At 51.8% G+C, this 19,735-nt stretch overlaps 1 protein-coding gene across 8 annotated transcripts in view; it reads left to right on the top strand.

Annotated features, from left to right (window-relative positions):
* ARNT2 (aryl hydrocarbon receptor nuclear translocator 2) overlaps positions 1–19,735 on the top strand; it is a 189,682-nt gene that overhangs the window by 116,773 nt on the left and 53,174 nt on the right. For all 8 annotated transcript variants that reach the window (XM_051834290.2, XM_051834291.2, XM_051834295.2 and 5 more), the window contains exons 7-8: positions 874–939; positions 1,209–1,294. In XM_051834290.2, coding sequence (XP_051690250.2) covers positions 874–939; positions 1,209–1,294 — 152 coding nt within the window. The remainder of the gene's footprint in view (positions 1–873; positions 940–1,208; positions 1,295–19,735) is intronic.

Raw genomic sequence — 19,735 nt, 5'->3', positions numbered from 1 at the left:
CCTGCAGGGCATGCCAGGCCCTCACTACCTGGGTTTCCCTGACAGGCGGGCAGTACAGCCATCCGTTGAGAGCGTAACCTCTGCCTCCAAGTACAACACACTGGGCACAGTCCGCCAGCCCGGGACAGAGAGCCGTGCCGCCTTCCCTGGGCGGCAGCGTCATAGAGTGATCCTACTGGCAAAACCCCCTCTGCTGGTGCTGGCAGCTGTCCAAGGTCTCCCTGCTGTGGGACAGTCAGGACGCCCGGGATGTCACTTGTCATGCAGTTGGGAGAGGGAAGAGCGGGCCACCAAAGAGGCGTATGCAGGCTTTCATGTCCAGCGCCCAGGGTTCTCAGAGCGTCTTTGAGAAGGGGCACAGGGGAAGTCCCAGCCGAGTGCGCCCTGTGTCCCCTCAGTGAAGGGCCTGCAGCTGTGTCTGTGCACCCCGCATGCCGCTGTGCCGTGTGCCATCCCCGGGCGTCCAGCTGTGTGCTTACTCTCGGAGCCAGGACCTTGCCGGGGGCCAGGGAGAGTTTCTACAGCTGTGATGCTGCCGGGAGGTACTTCTGCTCATCAGCTGGCGACATCTGTCTGCAGTGGCTGTCCCTGCTCAGGCCTGGAGCGACATTGCCGCTGTCATCACCCGCTCCGCCCGTTTCCTGAGAGCCCACCCCGACCCCAGCACTTCTGAAATGCCCTGTGGGACGGAGCCGGGCAGGGTGTCTCCTAGAGCCTCTCTGGGGGGATCTCCAGACTCAGGGCTGTGCCTCGCAAAGTGGCTCACACTGTCCTTCCTTGGGTGGTGGTCCCTGCGCCGTGGAGGGACCCGGGCTGTGCCGGCATGCACTGGCAGAGCCCGCCCCTCATTCTGCCCCTTTGGTTCCATCCTAGGTGTGGAAACGCCCCCTTGGATCACCTTCCCCTGAACAGAATCACCACCATGCGGAAGCGCTTCAGGTCAGTGCCCCCTTCTGCTGGGCACTTGGGGGAGGCTGAGGGGGAGCCCGTGCTGGAGAGAGGAGGAGATGAGATGAGGATGGGGGGTGGGTGGAATTGACTCGGGATCTCAGGCCACGTGGGAGGAGGGAAAACAGGATGGTGAAAGTCCAGCTTGGAAACCACAAAGACAAACAAGGAGCCCGGTAGCTTCCGTGCCGGAGGAGTCATCAGCATCCTCACCCGGCCTCCACGCCATGAAAACATTTTCACAGCTGTTCTTACTTTAGGAACGGTCTCGGCCCCGTGAAAGAAGGAGAGGCCCAGTACGCCGTGGTCCACTGCACGGGGTACATCAAGGCCTGGCCGCCAGCAGGTAAGCAGACCGTCCCGTGTCTGGGTGCCCAGGGCCCTGGAGGCCACTTACACCTGACCACGCTGTCCTGTTAGAAAAGCCCCCTGCTGGTCTCACAGTCAGCTTGGTAACCGGAGAAAAGTCCCCCTTGAAACAGAGTTCCCCCAAAGCTGCCCGCGCCAAGATGATTGGAGCCCTAGCAGCTCTTCTCCGTGCTCTGAGACACAGGACCCTCCGCCGGTTCAGCGTGGCCAGTTGAATCAACAGCTGTGTCCACGTGAGCAGAGAAATGTGAGTGAAAACCGCACAGCGAGACGCCTTCCACTCTCCCCAGGACAGTTCCACTGAAAAGCGGCTGCTGGGGAGAGGGCACGGAGCAATTCCACATGGCTGGTGGGAATGCGACATGGTGCAACCACCGGGGGAGTGGTATCCCTGTGCAACCGTGGAACCCGGTGGTTGCTCGCTCCTAGGCGTGTACCCAGGAGAACTGGAATCCTACATCCCCCAAGGAATCCGTGCACGAATGATCCCACCAGCAATATTCATAATGGCCAAAAAGTGGAAGCAACTCAAATTACAGCATAACCAACTAACTAAAGTGTGGTATATCCATGCAAAGGGATATCATTCATCCATAAAGAGGAACAAAGTATTGAAATAATAATGTAGACGAACCTTGAGAATGTCATGCTCAATTTAGGAAGCCATTCACAAAAGACCGTGTGGTGTATGCTTTCATTTCTCCGAAATCTTCAGGATAGGCAAACCCATCGAGACAGGCAGTAGATTTGTGATTTTCAAAGAGAGCGAAGAATGGAGAATGACTACTGGCTCGTTCAGTGGGTACAACAGTAGGTGCGGTGTTTTATTTTGGGGTGACAAGAGGGTTATAAAATGAGATGGTGGAGGTGGTTGCACAATTCTATAAACACACAAAGAAAAAACACGGAATTATACACATTCGGTGGCAAATTTATGGTACATGAATTAGATCTCAATAAACCTGGTTTTCAACAAAAGAATACATACAATATGAAACAATTTGTGCAAACTCTGTGACCCGGAATGTGCTATATTTCAGCAGGCGTCCCGATGTCAGCTGAAGAATAATGCGCATTCCTCTGTGGTTGTGGGGAGTATTCTACAAATGCCGGTCACATCAAGTTGATTGCTAAGCTGTTAAAAGCAGCTGTCTTTGTATTGGATTTTTTGCATGCTGGATGAATCAGTTGCTCAGAGAGGAATGCTGAAGGTTCCAGCCGTCATACTGGGTTTGCCTATTTCTCCTTGTAGCTCTCTCGGCTTTTGCCTCACATATTTCGGTGCAGTCTTAGTTGGCGCGTGCGTGTTAAGGATTGTTGTGTCTTGGAAAACTGATCTTTTATGTAATGTCCCTTTTCTTTATCCCTAATAATTTCTCTTTCTCTCAGTTCTGCTTTGTCTGAATTTAATTTAGATTCACTTTCTTTAAAAAAAAAGATTTATTTTACTTATTTGAAAGAGTTACAGAGAGAGATGGAGACAGAGAGGTCTTCCATCCGCTCCCCAGATGCCCACAGCAGCTAGAGCTGAGCTGAGCTGAAGCCAGGAGCCAGGAGCTTTTTCTGGGTCTCCCGCATAGGTGCAGGGGCCCAAGCACTTGGGCCATCTTCTACTGCTTTCCCAGGCCATAGCAGAGAGCTGGATGGGAAGAGGAGCAGCCGGGTCATGAACCAGCACCCATATGAGATGCTGGCGCTGAAGGCCTGAGCTTTTACCCTCTGCACCACAACATCAGCCCCTCTAACTTCCTTTTTTGATTAGTGTTAGCATGGTATGTTTTCCTCAATGATTTTAGCCCAATCGTGTCTTCATATTTAAATTGTTTTCTGCTGGCGCCGCGGCTCACTAGGCTAATCCTCCGCCTTGCAGCGCCGGCACACCGGGTTCTAGTCCTGGTCAGGGTGCCAGATTCTGTCCCTGCTGTGGCCAGGGAGTGCAGTGGAGGATGGCCCAAGTGCTTGGGCTCTGCACCCCATGGGAGACCAGGAGAAGTACCTGGCTCCTGCCTTTGGATCAGCGTGGTGCACCGGCTGCAGCGTGCCAGCCGCGGCGGCCATTGGAGGGTGAACCAATGGCGAAAGGAAAACCTTTCTCTCTGTCTCTCTCTCTCACTGTCCACTCTGCTTGTCAAAAAAATAAAATAAAATAAAAAATAAATAAATAAATTGTTTTCTTTTGAATACAATATAGTTGCAATCTATCCAACTCTGATACCCTATCTTTTTTTTTTTTAAGATTTATTTATTTATTTGAAAGTCAGAATTACAGAGAGAGGAGAGGTAGAGAGAGAGAGAGAGAGGTCTTCCATCTGCTGGTTCATTCCCCAATTGGCTGCAATGGCCAGAGCTGCACCGATCAGAAGCCAGGAGCCAGGAGCTTCCTCTGGGTCTCCCATGCGGGTGCTGGGGCCCAAGGACTTGGGCCATCTTCTGCTGCTCTCCCAGGCCACAGCAGCCTTCTCCCTTTCCTATGTACATCTGAGTTCCGACTGGTACCAATTCCTTCTTCTTGAAGAACTTGCTGGGACTTTTCCTGCAGGGCAGTTCTGGTGAGGAACCCCCTGTTTGTTTCTGGGGGAGCCTTTGTTTCTCCTTCACATGCGAAGGATCATCTCACTGAGTCCGCAAGAGTAAGTCACTCCAGAGCGACAGGTACCTCCTCCGAGACGGGAGGGTGCCACTGCCGCCTCTTCTCGCCGGCACGATTCTGTCATCCATGCGCACCGTCTTCACCTCTGTCCTACAGGCAGTGTGCAGTTTGCTCTCAGCTTCTTCCAAGGTTTTCTCTTTGTGCCTGATTTTCTACAGTTTACCCAGGATGTGCCCAAATGTAGCTTCTTACATATTTGTGCTGCTGGATGATCTGTGTCGTTAACCTTGGAAAATTCTCGGACATCAATCCTTCAAATATTACTTTGGCTCCATTCTGCTTTAGGTAGCCCGTCTATATGTATGTTCCACCTATGGAAATTATACTGCAGATCTGGGGTGTTCTCTCCTGGCTTTTTTCCCCCTCTTTGTTCTTTTTCCTCCTGGCATCTCACTTCGGGAAATCCCAAAGTGGCACATCTTCAAGGCCACTGCTGCTTCCCTTGGCCACATTCAGTGCATTGATGAGTCTCTCAAGGACATTTCTTGTTTCTGCCCAGTTTTTTATTTCTAGCATTGCCTTTTGGCCTTTTCTTAGGGCTTGCGCCCCTTTTCTTACCGTATCCAGCTGTTCTGTTATACTGTCTACATTTTTCTGTAGCGTTCTTACTGACCATGGTCATGTTTTTTTTTTTTTTTTAGTAGAAAGCTTTTATTTAATAAGTATAAATTTCATAAGTATGACTTGGATTATAGTGGTTCTTCCCCCCATACCTGCCCTCCCACTCCCAAACCATCCCACCTCCTACTCCCTCTCCCATCTCATTCTTCATTAAGATTCATTTTTAATTATCTTTATATATAGAAGATCAACTCTATACTAAGTAAAGATTTCAACAGACTGCACCCACACAGACACACAAAATATAAAGTACTTTTCGAAGACTAGTTTTACTGTTAATTCTCATAGTACAACACATTGGGGACAGAGATCCTACATGGGGAGTAAGTGCACGGTGACTCCTGTTGTTGATTTAACAAATTCACACTCTTATTTATGGCGTCAGTAATCACCCGAGACTCTTGTCATGAGCTGCCACGGCTATGGAAGCCTCTTGAGTTCACAAACTCTGATCTTATTTGGACAAGGTCATAGTCAAAATGGAAGTTCTCTCCTCCCTTCAGAGAAAGGTGCCTCCTTCTTTGATGGCCCGTTCTTTCCACTGGGATCTCACTCACAGAGATCTTTCATTTAGGCCATTTTTTGCCACAGTGTCTTGGCTTTCCATGTCTGACACGCTCTCAATCGTGGTCATCTTAATTTCGTGGCTGTAGTTTCACATCCGAGATGGATTCTATGCCTACTTTGTCTCTTCAGACTGCTTGGCCTTTCGCGTGCCCTCTTCAAAGTAGCCCTTTGTGGAAACCCTGTCATGCTATCTCAGGTAACAGGATATGGAGGTCAGCAGGCCTGAGTGTGAGGTGCAGAGTCTATGCATAGTTTTTTCACAGCATTCATTTTCCATGAACTTTTCAAAGACCATTCCTATATGTAGATTTCCAAATATTTTGCCACTAAAATAAACATCTTTTACCTCCACTTTTCCACGAGTTTTTCCAAGTATTTCCCCATATTAATCTCACTACAAATTGGGCTGTATTTAATGTCTGTAGCATCAGAGCTATAATGTTCTCTCAGGGGACCCCAACAAGCCCCTTCTTACTTAGAGTGGCCACCCAGCCATCACCCAGTGTTACTGCAGCCCTGGTGTGAGGCTAAGACGTGAGGAAGGGAATTGTCCTGTGGTCTTAGGGTTGAGCCAGGGTCTCCCACTGGACCTGTCTGGGGGCTGGGACGTTCATAAGTGTTTCTTCGCATCCTCTCCCTGTAGATCCAGGAGAAAGGACAGAGTGTGCTGGAATTGGACAGCTGCCCTCTTCCTGATGGGAGGGAAGGCTCCAGTCAAGTCCTCTTTCCTGGGGAACATTGTTGGAGAATGCTTTGGGCGTGTTTCAGAACGATTGCCCTTCCTGTCCCCCTACCCCAGGTGGGAGGAAATTGTTCTTGGTTTTTCACCGCGGGCTGCTGGGGAGAAAGCCCATGAACACGTGCGAGCCCATTCGTATACGTTTCAAAGGCATCCTTTGAGGAAAGTACGATCAATGAAGTTGAAAAATATAGATTCACCCCCTCACTGAACATGGATTTGTGGGCCTCCCGTAATCTATGTGCTGGGCATGGTTCCAGCCACTGAGGTAGAGCGCGTGAAAGAGGCAGATTTCCACGCGCGGAGGAAGGGATGGACAACGGGGGACAATGGGGAGTCGGATCTGCAGTGCGTTGGGTCATCCCTGCTGAAGCTGTCCCCCCAGGAGTCGGCGGCGGACAGATGGCTGTTAGCGCCATGAGCCTCTGTGGGCCTCTGGGGAGGATGGGCCTGGAATGAGACCAGGAAGCCATCCAGTTGCATCGGAAATGTTTTCCTTCCTTTGAGATAAAAGTGACATGAGGCGAATGTGTGAGAATGTTAACATGTGTCTCGGGCCGCCACAGACTGCGTGAGTCATGGAGGAGAGAGGTTGGTCTTGGCTCCCAGACCCAACAGCACGGGGCCGCAGATGGGGGCACCATCTGTGGGCAGGCTCCCAAGGGGGCTTTGGGCACCATAGGGCAAGAGGCAGGGAGTGGCAGTGTCTGTGGGGAAGTGCGACTGTGTGTGAGAGAATGTGTGTCTATGTGAGTGTGTGTGTATATATGTGTGACTGTGTGTGTATATATGTATGTATGTGTGTGTGCATGTGTATGTGAATGTCCATTGTGTGAGGGCATAGTGAGTATGTATACATGTGTGAGTGTGTGTATGTGTAACGTGCATGCATGAGTGTGTGTATGTGAATGTGTGACTGTATATGTGTGTATGAATGTGTGTGGTGAGTGTGTATGTGTAACGTGCATGCATGAGTGTGTGTATGTGTATGTGTGACTGTGTATCAATGTGTGTGGTGAGTGTGTGTATCTGTAATGTGCATGCATGAGTGTGCATATGTGTATGTGTGTATGAATGGGTGTGGTGAGTGTGTACATGTGTGTGTGTGTGTATGGATGAGTGTATGTGTGTGTGAGTGTATGTATATGTTTGTGCATATATGTGGGGATGGGTGTGTGTGTACATGAGAGTGTGTATGTGTATGTGTTGTATGTGCATGAATGCATGAGTTTGTACATGGGGTGTGTATGTGGGTATGGGTGTGTGCATGTGTGTGTATGAGTGTGTATATGTGTGTAGATATGTGTACATGGGTGTTCACATGTAGGAATGGGTGTGTGCATGTGTGTGAATGCATGGTGAGTGTGTGGACATATGTATGAGTGTGTATATGTGTAGTGTGTGTATATGTGTGAGTGTGTGTATGTATGGTGAGTGTGTGTGCATGTCTGTGAGTGTATGTATGTGTGAGGGTGGTTGTGTATGAGTATATACTGAATATGTGCACATGTATGAGAGTGTGTGTATGTGTGTATATTGGTGTGTGTAGTGGTATGTGTGTGTAGTGTGCATGTATGTGTATGTGTATGTGGGTGTGTACATGTGTGTGAGTGTATGCTGAGTGTGTGTGTATGAATGTATGTATATATGGGTGAAGGTGTGTGTGATGCATCTGTGTGTGCAGGTATAGTGTGTGTATGTATGTGGGTGTGCATATGTGGATATGGGTTTGTGCATGTGTGTGAGTGTATGCTGAGTGTGTGTGTTTGAAAGTGTGTATATATGGGTGAGATTGTGTGTAATGTGTCTGTGTGTGCAGGTATAGTGTGTGTATGTATGTGGGTGTGGGTATGGATGTGCATGAGTGTGAGTATATGGTGGGTGTGAGGATGTGTTTATATGTGTGTGGGTATGCGAGTGTGTAGGGGGTGCTGTGTCCACTCTCTCTTCCTCTTCTTGCAAATCCAGTCAATCCTGGGGCCTCCCCACCAACGACTTTGTCCTACTCACCTCCCAAAGGCCCCCGCTTGTACACGCCACATCTGGGGGAAGTTTTCACCTAGTACCTCCCAGTGGGGTTTAACCTTCACCCTGCCGTGCCCACATCCACCCCCAGCAGCACGTTCTAAAGGCAGGGGAGAAGCTGAGGGCGGTTTGGAGCCGTGCTGTGCAGCACAGCGCCTGCGGGTCACAAGACCTGTGTCTGTGTACTCACGTGTTGTGAAGAGGGGAGATCTGGTGCAGGGTCCTTACCCACCCCCGAAGGAGCAGTCCTCCCTGTAAACCCAAAGACAAAAACCTAACAGCAACAGCAACCAAGCAACAAACAGAGGCGTTTGGAGGCCCTGGGTGTGTTTCTTACCTTTGCTGTGGGGTTGGTAACACGTCCAGAGTCACCAGATTGTGTTGTCAATTATGTGTGGTTTCTCGTATAGTGATTCTCTCTCAATAAATCTGCAGAAGAACCCCTGTGTGTTAGGTACATAGGTGTTTCTTATATATTCTCTATAGTTTTGTTTTAAATATTTATTTATTTGAAAGTCAGAGTTACACAGAGAGAGGAGAGGCAGAGAGAGAGAGAGAGAGAGAGAGAGAGAGAGAGAGGTCTCCATCTGCTGGTTCACTCCCCGGATGGCCACAATGGCTGGAGCTGCGCCGATCCGAAGCCAGGAGCCAGGAGCTTCTTCTGGGTCTCCCACATGGGTGCAGGCACACAAAGACTTGTGTATGGCCCTTGACTTAGTCCGAGCCTCCCTCAAAATATGTATTTCATTAAAATCCTATATAGGTCACTGCAACCCATGTGAACAAGCAAATATTGAATAAATCGGACACAATGCATATGGCCCCAGATTACATTCAAAGAGACACCAGTGCCATCTTCTCTGTTGTAAAAATTTACTTATTTAAAAGGCAAAGTGCCAGAGAGAGAGGTAGAGACACAAAGAGAGATCTTCCATCGGCTGGTTTACTCCCCAGATGGCTGCCATGGCCTGGGCTGGGCTAGACCAAAGCCAGGAGCCTGGAACTCCATCTGGGTCTCCCACATGGTTAGCAAGATCCCAAGTACCTGGGCCGTCTTCTGCTGTATTCCCAGGCACATTAGCAGGGGACTGGATCAGGAGCAAAGCATCCAGGACTCAAACTGGCGCTCCCTATGAGATACTGGCATCAAAAGCCACAGTCGAATCCACTGTGCCACAACACTCCAGACCCCCAATGCCATCTTTTTTTTTTTTTTGACAGGCAGAGTGGACAGTGAGAGAGAGAGACAGAGAGAAAGGTCTTCCTTTGCCGTTGGTTCACCCTCCAATGGCCGCCGCGGCCGGCACGCTGCGGCCAGCGCACTGTGCTGATCCGAAGGCAGGAGCCAGGTGCTTCTCCTGGTCTCCCATGGGGTGCAGGGCCCAAGCACTTGGGCCATCCTCCACTGCACTCCCGGGCCACAGCAGAGAGCTGGCCTGGAAGAGGGGCAACTGGGACAGAATCCAGCGCCCCGAATGGGACTAGAACCCGGTATGCCGGCGCCGAAAGGAAGAGGATTAGCCTAGTGAGCTGTGGCACCAGCCTCCCCAATGCCATCTTAATGCTTGAGGGAAATCAGATATTTCATAGGATGTTGGCACTTGGCAAACAAATCTAGAAAAAGTTGATGAAATCTAAAATAAGTTAGTTTGGGCTCCCTGGTAATAGCATTGCTCCTTTTAGGTGATGAATTATTATTGCCATCAATTATAATGATGTCCATCTCATTCCACTGTCTCTGACCAGCCCAGGGGCCTGCTGTGCATCCTTTGCTGAGGGAAGTAAAGATGGACTCGCTCCCTCAGCAGGAAGCGAAACCTCCCTGCCACCCAGTAAACTGCACCGGTAGCTTTGTGCACCGGGCCTTCCCTGCACATCAGCGGTTACAGCTGAGAGAGAGCGAGCTTCCTACACTGTGCAGATAGCGTGCCTCTCAATGCACCTCCTGAATTCGTGTGATCCCAAACATGTTTTTGTTTTAATGTTTGTTTTCATTTACTAGAAAGAGAGAGAGTAGGGAAGAGAGAGATCTTGCATTTGCTGGGCCACACCCCAGGTTGCAAGGGCTGCACCAGGCCAAGACCAGAAACCCAGAACTCCACCCTGGTCTCCCATGTGGGTGGCAGGGACCCATGCACGTGGGCGGCCATCTTCCACTGCCTCCCATAGTGCGTTAGCAGGAAGCTAAATCGGAAGTCGAGGAGCCGAGATCCAAACCAGCACGCCAGTATGGGATGTGGGCGTCCCACGTGGTGCCTTAACCTCCTATGCCACAGCACCCATTCTATCAATGGGTATTAATACTCACCCAGTGCTTACTGTGGGGCAGGCGTAAGTACATGTTTCAGGTACATAACTCACATGCAGACCAAAGCCCTGTGAACCAGGTACTGTTACTACTGTTACTACTGTTAGTACTGTTACTACTTTTATGTGATGGAAGCTGAGACACAGGCAGAGCCATTCCTGCCCAGACTCTTGTGGCTGGTGTGTGTGTGTGTGTGTGTGTGTGTGTATGTGTGTGTCACAGAGCCAGCGTGGACCCAGCCAGGCCGATAGCAAAGTCTGTGCCCTTACTGAGCACATGTGTACACGCATGGTGATGCCTAGGTATCTGTTTGACGTCTCCCAGTGTTGTAAAGTATTTATTTTTCTACTCCGGTCATACGGCACACGGTGATCAGAGTGCTCTTTGCCAAAAGCCACCAGCTGGGCAAGAGGACAAGGGCTCAGGTGCTCAGCACCTGGCTCTTGGCTCTGCAGATGGCAGATGGAGAAGCAGCCTCCACCGTGCCCTGGGATCGCCCAGTGGCTGGTGGAGTTCTTGGCAGCAGGTGTAGGTCAGTGCCACCCTGGGATTCTGTGTCAGGCCTGGGAGGTTTGGAAGAGCTCGGGAAGCCAGATCTGTATTAGGAAGTTAGTTGAGACGAACGGAAGAGCAAAGGGATGGGGCTCCCTCGGATGGGGGCTGTGGTCCCCATGTGTGTGTGATGGCCAATGCGTAGCAGTGGTTGAGGGAGGCTCCTGGGGCTACGAGACACAAGGCCAGCCTCCTGGGAGTGTTACATGGCCAGGGAGACCCACACAGCACAGGCGACCCCTGCAGGGTGTGGTCAGGACAGTCGTCCCTGGAGCCAAAGAAGGGTCCCTGAGTGAGTGAAGTCACAGGGGGTTTCCTGGAGGGAGCTTACGATCAACACCCTCTCAGGACCTCACACCAGGGTCTCATTCTTCTCAATGCTTTCTTCATTGGATTAGTCCATCCCGTTCCACCAGGCAAATCCCTCTTCCCGTTCTGGGACATGGATTGATCTTTGAGTGGAGCTAAGAGACATCACGTGAGCAATGGCACCTTGTGGGAAAACACACCCTCAGAGTGCTTGTGAAGAGGCTGAGGCCCCAGGGGCAGGCCGGCGACAGCAGGTGTCCAGAGCAGGCAGATGACGGAGGGGAGCGCTCCTGGAGCTGGGTGACCGGGAGTGTTAAGGTGAGCAGGGCCACGTGGGCGGCGGACGCAGCGCTGGCCCTTGAACCTGTGCCACGTGAGGGATGGTTGGAGGAGCCAGGGCTGTTTAACTTGGAGGAAGTGAGACATGATTCCTGTCTTCAAGTATTTGAGGGGGTGTCATATGAAGCAGGAATTAATCTCAGGATAGCTCCAGAAAGGCACAGTTTGGGCCAACAGGGGCAAGTTTCCAGAAGGCAGAGTTTAACTCAAGAGGGAGAACTGAGCAGAGGATATGAACAGGGTGTGAAAGAATGTATGTGCAGATACACTAATCGCTGGGAAAACTCGGCTCCCTGTTCATCAGAGCTGTGGGCTCAAGCAATCCGATACCCTCTCTTTCCTAGCAAACGGCAAGAAGTAGAAAAGGAAAAATCCATAGTGTTGCTAAGGCTTGGGAAACAGGACACTTCCATGTATGCCGATGGGGACATACATTAATACAAATCTTTTGTCGAGTAATTTGGCAGTAAGTTAAATGCCTTAAAGTGTGCATTCCTCAAGATACAGGATTAGCACTTTTAGGGAGTTATTCTAAGGCATTCATCAGAGTTGTGTATCTGTTCAAGCATTATTTATAATTGAGATAGCTCCATTCATCTAAATGGCAGCGCTAGAGAATTGTTTAGAAACGACATGAGACGTCCATATGGTAGAGTCCTGGACAACCAGGCAACAGGCGTGTTTTCAAAGGATATTCTTGAACCAACGAAGTGCTAAGGAGTATTGAAAAGAGTAGCAGGCTCCAAAGCATGCACACCACAGTCCTGATTTTAGTTTTAAATTGTAGATGACCAAAGCGTGCCTACACGCTGAAAACTCACAGGTGGCTTGTCAGTCACTGTGGCTGCCGGACGGGAAGTGGTTGGACGCTTGTTTTCTGTCCTTGTTGTCTGCATTTGCAAGAGAAAATGACATTTTTGGGACATCAGAAGAGGCCTTCCAGACCACTGGCTTGCGTGATTTGTGGGGAACTCAGAAGTTGCGTCTTCCGGGCTCTGGTTTCTGAACTTGAGCTGGTCTTGTGTCTGGGAGGCGAGGCTGTCTCCGTGCACGAGGAGATTTGGGGCCTGCAGGACGGCTCGCTGCCTCCACCCCCCTCCACGGCTGCGTTCTCCGGCTGTTGACGCTCTTGACTGATTCTGAGCACACTCAGCACACACAACGTTGTGCCGTGGTCAAGACCGACAGCTGTGCTTTGTTCATCTTCTTATCCCAGAACATAGCTCAGAAATGACCTAGAGTAGCATTGATATTTTGTAAAATAATGGATGGGTGGATGGATGAGTGGGTGGACGGGTGGATGGAGAGACAAACCCAGGGAAGCGAGGGAGGGACAAGCTCGTGCTTGGACAAAATAAATAGTCACAGGGCCGGTGCTGTGGTGTAGCGGGTAAAGCCACCACCTGCAGTGCTGGCATTCCATAGGGCCCCAGTTCGAGTCTCAGCTGCTCCACTTCCCATCCAGCTCTCTGCTATGGCCTGGGGAAGCAGTAGAGGATGGCCCAAGTGCTTGGGCCCCTGCACCCATGTGGGAGACCTGGAGGAAGCTCCTGGCTCCTGGCTTTGGATCGGCGCAGCTCTGGCCGTGGCAGCTATCGGGGGAGTGAACCAGGAGATGGAAGATCTCTCTCTCTCTCTCTCTCTCTCTCTCTCTCTCGCTGCCTCTGCCTCTCTGTAATTCTACCTTTCAAATAAATAAATAAATCTTTTTTTAAAAAAATAGCACCCCAGAGAGAAAAGCATGTGGAAGAATTTCTTGCCAGAATTTCCAATATAGAACCCACTTTCCCAGAAGTCTTGTAAGATGGTACAGACAGTCATCTGGCCTAGATGAGGTGGCTGGGATGAAGTCATGGCCTCTTACCCTATTCTAAGGTCATGGAACTAGAGCATTGGAACAGCAGCTCACTCGGTGACTGAGCGGTGCCTTGTAAATGAACCAGTCTCCCCCAGGCAAGCACGTGGGCATGAGCTCCTCAGTGGTAAACAATGACTTTGCTAGAAAATGGGAAAATTCCTGAGCTCCAGAGTTGCAAAACATATCCAAAGGCAACCTCCAGAATCTGCCAAGGTGGGTAGCAGAGGCGGACGTTATGGGGCAGAGGAGCCCTTTTAACAGACTCTTTGAAAGCCCACCTGCAGCAGGTGTGCTCACACCTGACCCTGGTAGCTGTGCACCTGTGGCCTCCCTGTCCCCCCGACTCCATGTTAATTGCAGATCCCGGAAGCTCTTTCTGTGACACAGTAGTCTTCCCAGTCAGCCTCACAACATCTTATACGACACAAGTGCCCTTCGACAAGTTCATAGTGGGGAAGCAGGCCTGTAGCCTGGTGGATAAGGTACCTGTGCCCGTGTCAGAATAGCTGGGTTTGAGTCCTCGCTTCTGACACCAGCTTTCTTTCTTTCTTTCTTTCTTTTTTTTTTTTTTTTTTGACAGGCAGAGTGGGCAGTGAGAGAGAGAGACAGAGAGAAAGGTCTTCCTTTTGCCGTTGGTTCACCCTCCAATGACTGCTGCGGCCAGCGCGCTGCGGCCAGCGCACCGTGCTGATCCAATGGCAGGAGCCAGGTGCTTCTCCTGGTCTCCCATGGGGTGCAGGGCCCAAGCACTTGGGCCATCCTCCACTGCACTCCCGGGCCACAGCAGAGAGCTGGCCTGGAAGAGGGGCAACCGGGACAGAATCCGGTGCCCCGACCGGGACTAGAACCCGGTGTGCCGGCGCTGCAAGGTGGAGGATTAGCCTAGTGAGCCGCGGCGCCGGCTCTGACACCAGCTTTCTGCTAACATAGACCCTGGTAGGCAGTGGTGATGAGCCAAGTCACTGGGTTCCTGCCGCTCACGTGGGAGACCTGGGTTGAGTTCTAGTTCTCAGCTTTGGACTCAGTCCCTGCTGTTGCAGGCATCTCTATCTCTGCCATTCAATGAAATCGTAAGTTTATTTGGATGCAAAAACATTTTCCAAACCCATGCATACCAGGACTCTTCCGAAAGGTTGTGACAAATGCTTCTTCTGAAAACCACGTGTGGATTTCCAAAAGTGTTTCGTGACCAAAATGACTTTCTCTTTAGTTTGAGGGTTTTTGAAGTCCCATCATCTAGGTTTCTTCTGACATGTTTGGGACTGTGGGAAAAAGAAAACAAGGCAGAGACGCGAAGACAGCTCCCTTATCTACCCTTTCGGGTCCTTAGTGTGTCGGAAATCACCCATCACAGAATCACTTTTTTGGTTTTTTTTTTTTTTTTTTTTGACAGGCAGAGTTAGACAGTGAGAGAGAGAGAGAGACAGAGAGAAAGGTCTTCCTTCCATTGATTCATCCCCCAAATGGCCACTACGGCTGGAGCTGTGCCGATCCAAAGCCAGGAGCCAGGTGCCTCCTCTTGGTCTCCCATGGGGTGCAGGGCCCAAGCACTTGGGCCATCCTCCACTGCCTTCCCGGGCCACAGCAGAGAGCTGGCCTGGAAGAGGGGCAACCGGGACAGAATCCGACGCCCCGACCGGGACTAGAACCCGGTGTGCCGGCGCCGCAGGTGGAGGATTAGCCTAGTGAGCCACGGCGCCGGCCCACAGCATCACCTTTACTACTTCTGGGGTGTGTTCAGCGTCCAAAGGACACCTGGAAACTCTGCAGACAGGACCTGCCCCACTCTGTGGTCATGACCCCAGCACCTTGCTCTTCACGGATCAACACGTGGCGCTGAGCCGGAGAAGCCTCCTCTTCCAGTAACGGCCCCGGGGTCTGCTGGGCTCCGCACGTAAGAGCCCATGGCAAGGGTGTGGCTAACTGTCATGTGTCTGCACAGGAAAGCCAACGTCTGACCTAGGGGTGGGCGAGCTTGACCCCTGAGCTCCTGACCTCCCACGGGGAGCATCCAGGTCGGGGCGGGGCCCCCTCGTTGGCGCCCCGTGTGTTTTCTCAAGAGTGCAGTAGATGCTTTTCTTCACTGAGCTGTGGACTGTCAGTAAGCCTTGACCGCAGCGTGCCTGGGGCCTGAGGTTATTTTGGGGTTTTGGCCAGAATCTGCAGAGGTCCTGCCAGGGTTGTCACTTCCCCGGACAGCTCAGCCCTGCCGTGAGCTCATCCAGTCTCGCCTCTTGCCGTTTGCTCGTTCGACTCCTTTGTGTTTCTGTTTCCCATCACTTGGAAAATCTCCAAAAGTTGCCTTTCTGTGTTGAGGCCACCATGTCACGGGGCCACGGCTGGACCCCTGCTCACTCCTGCCCCCAGCCGCCCTGCCTTGTCTGTGCTGCCTGGTCCACTCGGGACCTCCCCAAGGCCGTGGGCTCCTTGTTCTCTGGTGGGGCAGAGTCTCTTGTGTTTCCTTCCGTTGATGCCCACAGGCACTTGTCTAGGTCCCGAGTTGAGTGGGACATGGCCCTTGTGCAGCGCAGCGGAGGAGAGGCAGGTGGGCTGCAGGCCGTTGCAAAGCCGGGGGTCAGGGGTCATCCCAGGGAGACACACGTGGGAGGGAAGGGGCACGTGCTGGACTGTCATGGCCAGCTCCTCCCTCCTGCACGCCGTGACCTGGCCTTTCGATATGCGCTTCACTGCGTGGCACGTGACGTGTGCAGAGACACAGGAGCTGTAGTGAGACCGCGTCATCGTGTGTGAAGCTCACCGTGCGCTGGCTCAGTGAATGTCCCTGAAGTTACGATGCTGTTTCCCTTAGGGGGTGTGCAGTTGGGGTTGTCACCCCCATTTTGCGCATGAGACCCCTAAGGATTCAAACAGTGAAGCAGGCAGCCCAGGCCACACTGCTAAGTACGGTGCACGCTGAGTTGCAGGTCGGGCTTTCCTGGTGCTCATCATACGCTCTGCTTCCTCCAAGTGGGAGAGGGGCTGCGCTGGGAGCCACGTGGGATTCACTGGGCTGTTTGGGGAGAGCAGTGGACCGGGATCGTGTCAGATCCTGGGAGTGAGGCCTCGTTGGCGAACCCTGGGGGCTCGGCTCCTTCCAGCATTCCACAGACAGTCCCTGGAGTGTTTTATAGATCACTGTGGAAGTGGGAAGAAAGTGGAGGGGTGGGGGCAGGAATAGACCTGCAGGCGGAGGGGCCCGAGAGGGCTGATGCCTGTGCAGTATCCAGGGAGAAGCAGTGAGGCTGAAACAGGCCAGAGGCCATGCAGAGAGGGGTGGTGCCGAGTCTGTGGGGGTGGGAGGAGGCGATGAGTGGGACAAAGGTGGGGCGGCCTCAGGCAAGGACCCCAGGCCCTGTGTGGGGAAGCTGGGGTGCAAACCTCTGACTCCAGAGGCAGCTTAAGTGTTGTGCTCAGTCACCTTGCTCTCCCTGTCTATTAATGCAGACACAACTGAGATCTTAGATCCAGGGTTTTAGATATTTGGTCATTATTGTGTTCTATCATCTATCTGTCTATCCCTCTACAATCCATCCATCCATCCACATCCACCCATCCATCTCTAGATCTATGCATCTCTTTTTTTTTTTTTGGACAGGCAGAGTGGACAGTGAGAGAGACAGAGAGAAAGGTCTTCCTTTGCCGTTGGTTCACCCTCCAATGGCTGCCGCGGCCGGCGCACTGCAGCCGGTGCACCGCGCTGATCCGAAGGCAGGAGCCAGGTGCTTCTCCTGGTCTCCCATGGGGTGCAGGGCCCAAGCACCTGGGCCATCCTCCACTGCCCTCCCGGGCCACAGCAGAGAGCTGGCCTGGAAGAGGGGCAACTGGGACAGAATCCGGCGCCCCGGCCGGGACTAGAACCCAGTGTGCTGGCGCCGCAGGCAGAGGATTAGCCTAGTGAGCCGCGGCGCCGGCCTGCATCTCTTCTTAAAAAAAAAATTGTATTCCCTTTGAAGGGCCCAGACGCAGAGACAGAGAGGGGTCTCCATCCATTACCCCCCAGATGTCTGCGACAGCCGGAGCAAGCCCAAGGCAAAGCCAAGCCAGGAGCTCCGTCTAAGTCTTTCTCCTGGGTGGCAGGGACCCAAGTACTAGAGCCATCAGGCGATCAGACCTGCTGCCTCCCAGGGTGCGCATTCGCAGGAAGCGGGGATCAGGAGTGGAACCAGGCACTCCAATAGGGGATGTCTTAACCCAATGCCTCTCTCTCTCATCCGTCTGTTGCCATCACCTATCTTTCAGGAAGCAGGTTTGCCGCGTGCAGCCAATTCCTGACTATCCTCTCTCCAGTGAGTCAGACGCTAAGCTGGCTACACTGGTGCTCAGCCCTCCTTTGATCTACACCGTGCTCCCTCCACTATCTCATTGCGTTTCTCAGTGCCGGGATGAGTCTTTAATCGCTTCCCAGAAGGGTTAGCAGGTGCCACACGGCGTGACTCCTTGCAAGTTTGAAAAGCCGCTGGCTGGTGAATTTGGGGGATGTAGACTTCACCCTCAGGACTCTGGGGACCCTGCCCCACCGTGGTCAGAGGCCACTGCTGTGGAGAAATCTGAGACCAGCCTGCATTCTTCCTTTGGAGGCGGCAGCCTGTGTTTCTTTACTTCCATGACACTAGCAGATTGTTTTTGCTTTGTCTTTGGAATTCAAGATGTCCGCTCCGATATGTCAGGTGCAGGTCTGTTTTCATTCATTTTAATCGGTGCTGGGTGGCCCGCGGCGGTGTGCAGGCTCGGGTCTTTCTTCCTTAGGGGGAAATTTGTCTGGGATTTTCCAGCCACTGTGGTTCTCAGCTGCTCTCCTGACTCCGGGAAGCTCCATGTCCACATCTTGGGTCTCCTCTTGCTGTCTCTTAGCCTGTCTGCTCATCCACTTATTTCTCAATCCAGTCTTCTGGTCACGGTTGCCATTTATTCATTTCTTGCTGACTTTGGCAAATACGCTTTTCAGCTGACCTCAATCTCCGCTGAATGAAAGCGATGCCTCTTTGACAACTGTCACGTCCTCTTCGGTGGCATGGAGAAGCTGAATTTAGATTTTCCTCTCTTGCTATAAAAAAGCCCTCTTTTCTATACGGAGCATTTGCTTGGATTCCACAACACAAGCTCCATTTCTTCATATGCTCTTGACTTTCACCACATGGCTCATCCATTGCTGAGAATTGAGAATTATTTCGTCATTGATCCCGTGGGTTCCAGAAAGATCTTTCGGGGCCTGACAAGGGCATGAGAGGAGCATTTAGCATTGCAGCGATTTTACAGTCCCCTGACCCGAGGTTCCCTAGACTATTCACGAGGGCTGGGGTGGACGGACAGGGAGGACTAAGTCCTCAAGGACCCGTGTGGAAGTGCTGCGTCTGCCACTGGTAAGCTTCCTGGGGGAAGAGGCATCAAGTTCCGCTCTTGCCCATGACTTAGCCCTGGGCTGTGCTAATCTTGAGCTCTGAGCTTGTAGCTTGGTCCTTCTGGGGGTCCCCGTACCCACTCCCCACTCCTTCTACTTCATGCACCAGGAGTCTGCAGCAAGTTCAAGGGAAATGTCTACTCAAAAAAATGCACGAATTTCAAAAACTTATGCACCAAAAATAGACCTACCCTTTCATTCGTTTTCTGTGAACTTTTTGAAGCTCTCTTGCGCAGGGAATTGGGGCTTGGTTAGCTTGTCCATCAGTCTGGTCTTGCCTGAACCATACGTTGCCAAGTATCCTCATAACTGTGGGATTTCCCTGACTTCTAGGGCTGGTGTATACTTCTCCCAATTTCAGACGGCGGTCGTTTCCAGCAGAGTTTGGGAGGGAGTGGTAGTGACACATTTACAGTAGTTACACAGTCACACAAGTGGCCTCAATTTGTCATTTTGAGCCCAAAGCACCAGCTGCACCTCAAAGCTCTGCTTTGCAAAGCCGGGGATCTGTGTCTTTAGGGTCACCTGCAGGTGCCTTAAAATGAAGAATCCCCTTCAGGTGGGCATCTCCCCATGTGTCTCCCAAGTTCAAGTTTGCAGAGACGGAGTGAGGGCTCCACGGTCAGTGGGAGACCTGGCATTCTGTATTCCTGCCTCGTGCATCCTTCTGAAAGTCACATACTAACTTCTCGGGGGTGAGACCTCTTTATCTTTGTTGAAACTACGTTTCCCAAATGTGTTTGGCTACAGAAAATATTTTTTTTTTGCCTAAAACTTACTAATATTCCTCAGAGAGTGCTTTGGAAGCATTCCCCGAGCTTCCATGGAAGGTGGTTGCTTCTTCCCTTGTGTGTTGGGGATGCAGAAATGCATGTGACACGTGTGAAGACGTAAGTCCCAGGGCGGCCTCCGCGCAGCCCTGTTTTCCCCAGATGATTGCATGCAGTGGACGCAGTCCTGGGTAGGAAGCGTTTCTGGTCGATGCCAAATCTCCTCCCACACAGCAGGTTCCGGTTACATCTCAGGGGTGCTGTTGGAGCCCTTCAGGGTCG

The sequence above is a fragment of the Oryctolagus cuniculus genome, chromosome 12, assembly GCF_964237555.1.
Source record: "Oryctolagus cuniculus chromosome 12, mOryCun1.1, whole genome shotgun sequence".
Taxonomy (NCBI): domain Eukaryota; kingdom Metazoa; phylum Chordata; class Mammalia; order Lagomorpha; family Leporidae; genus Oryctolagus; species Oryctolagus cuniculus.
The sequence above is the reverse complement of the archived record's forward strand: the minus strand, read 5'-3'. Positions and strand labels throughout refer to the sequence as shown.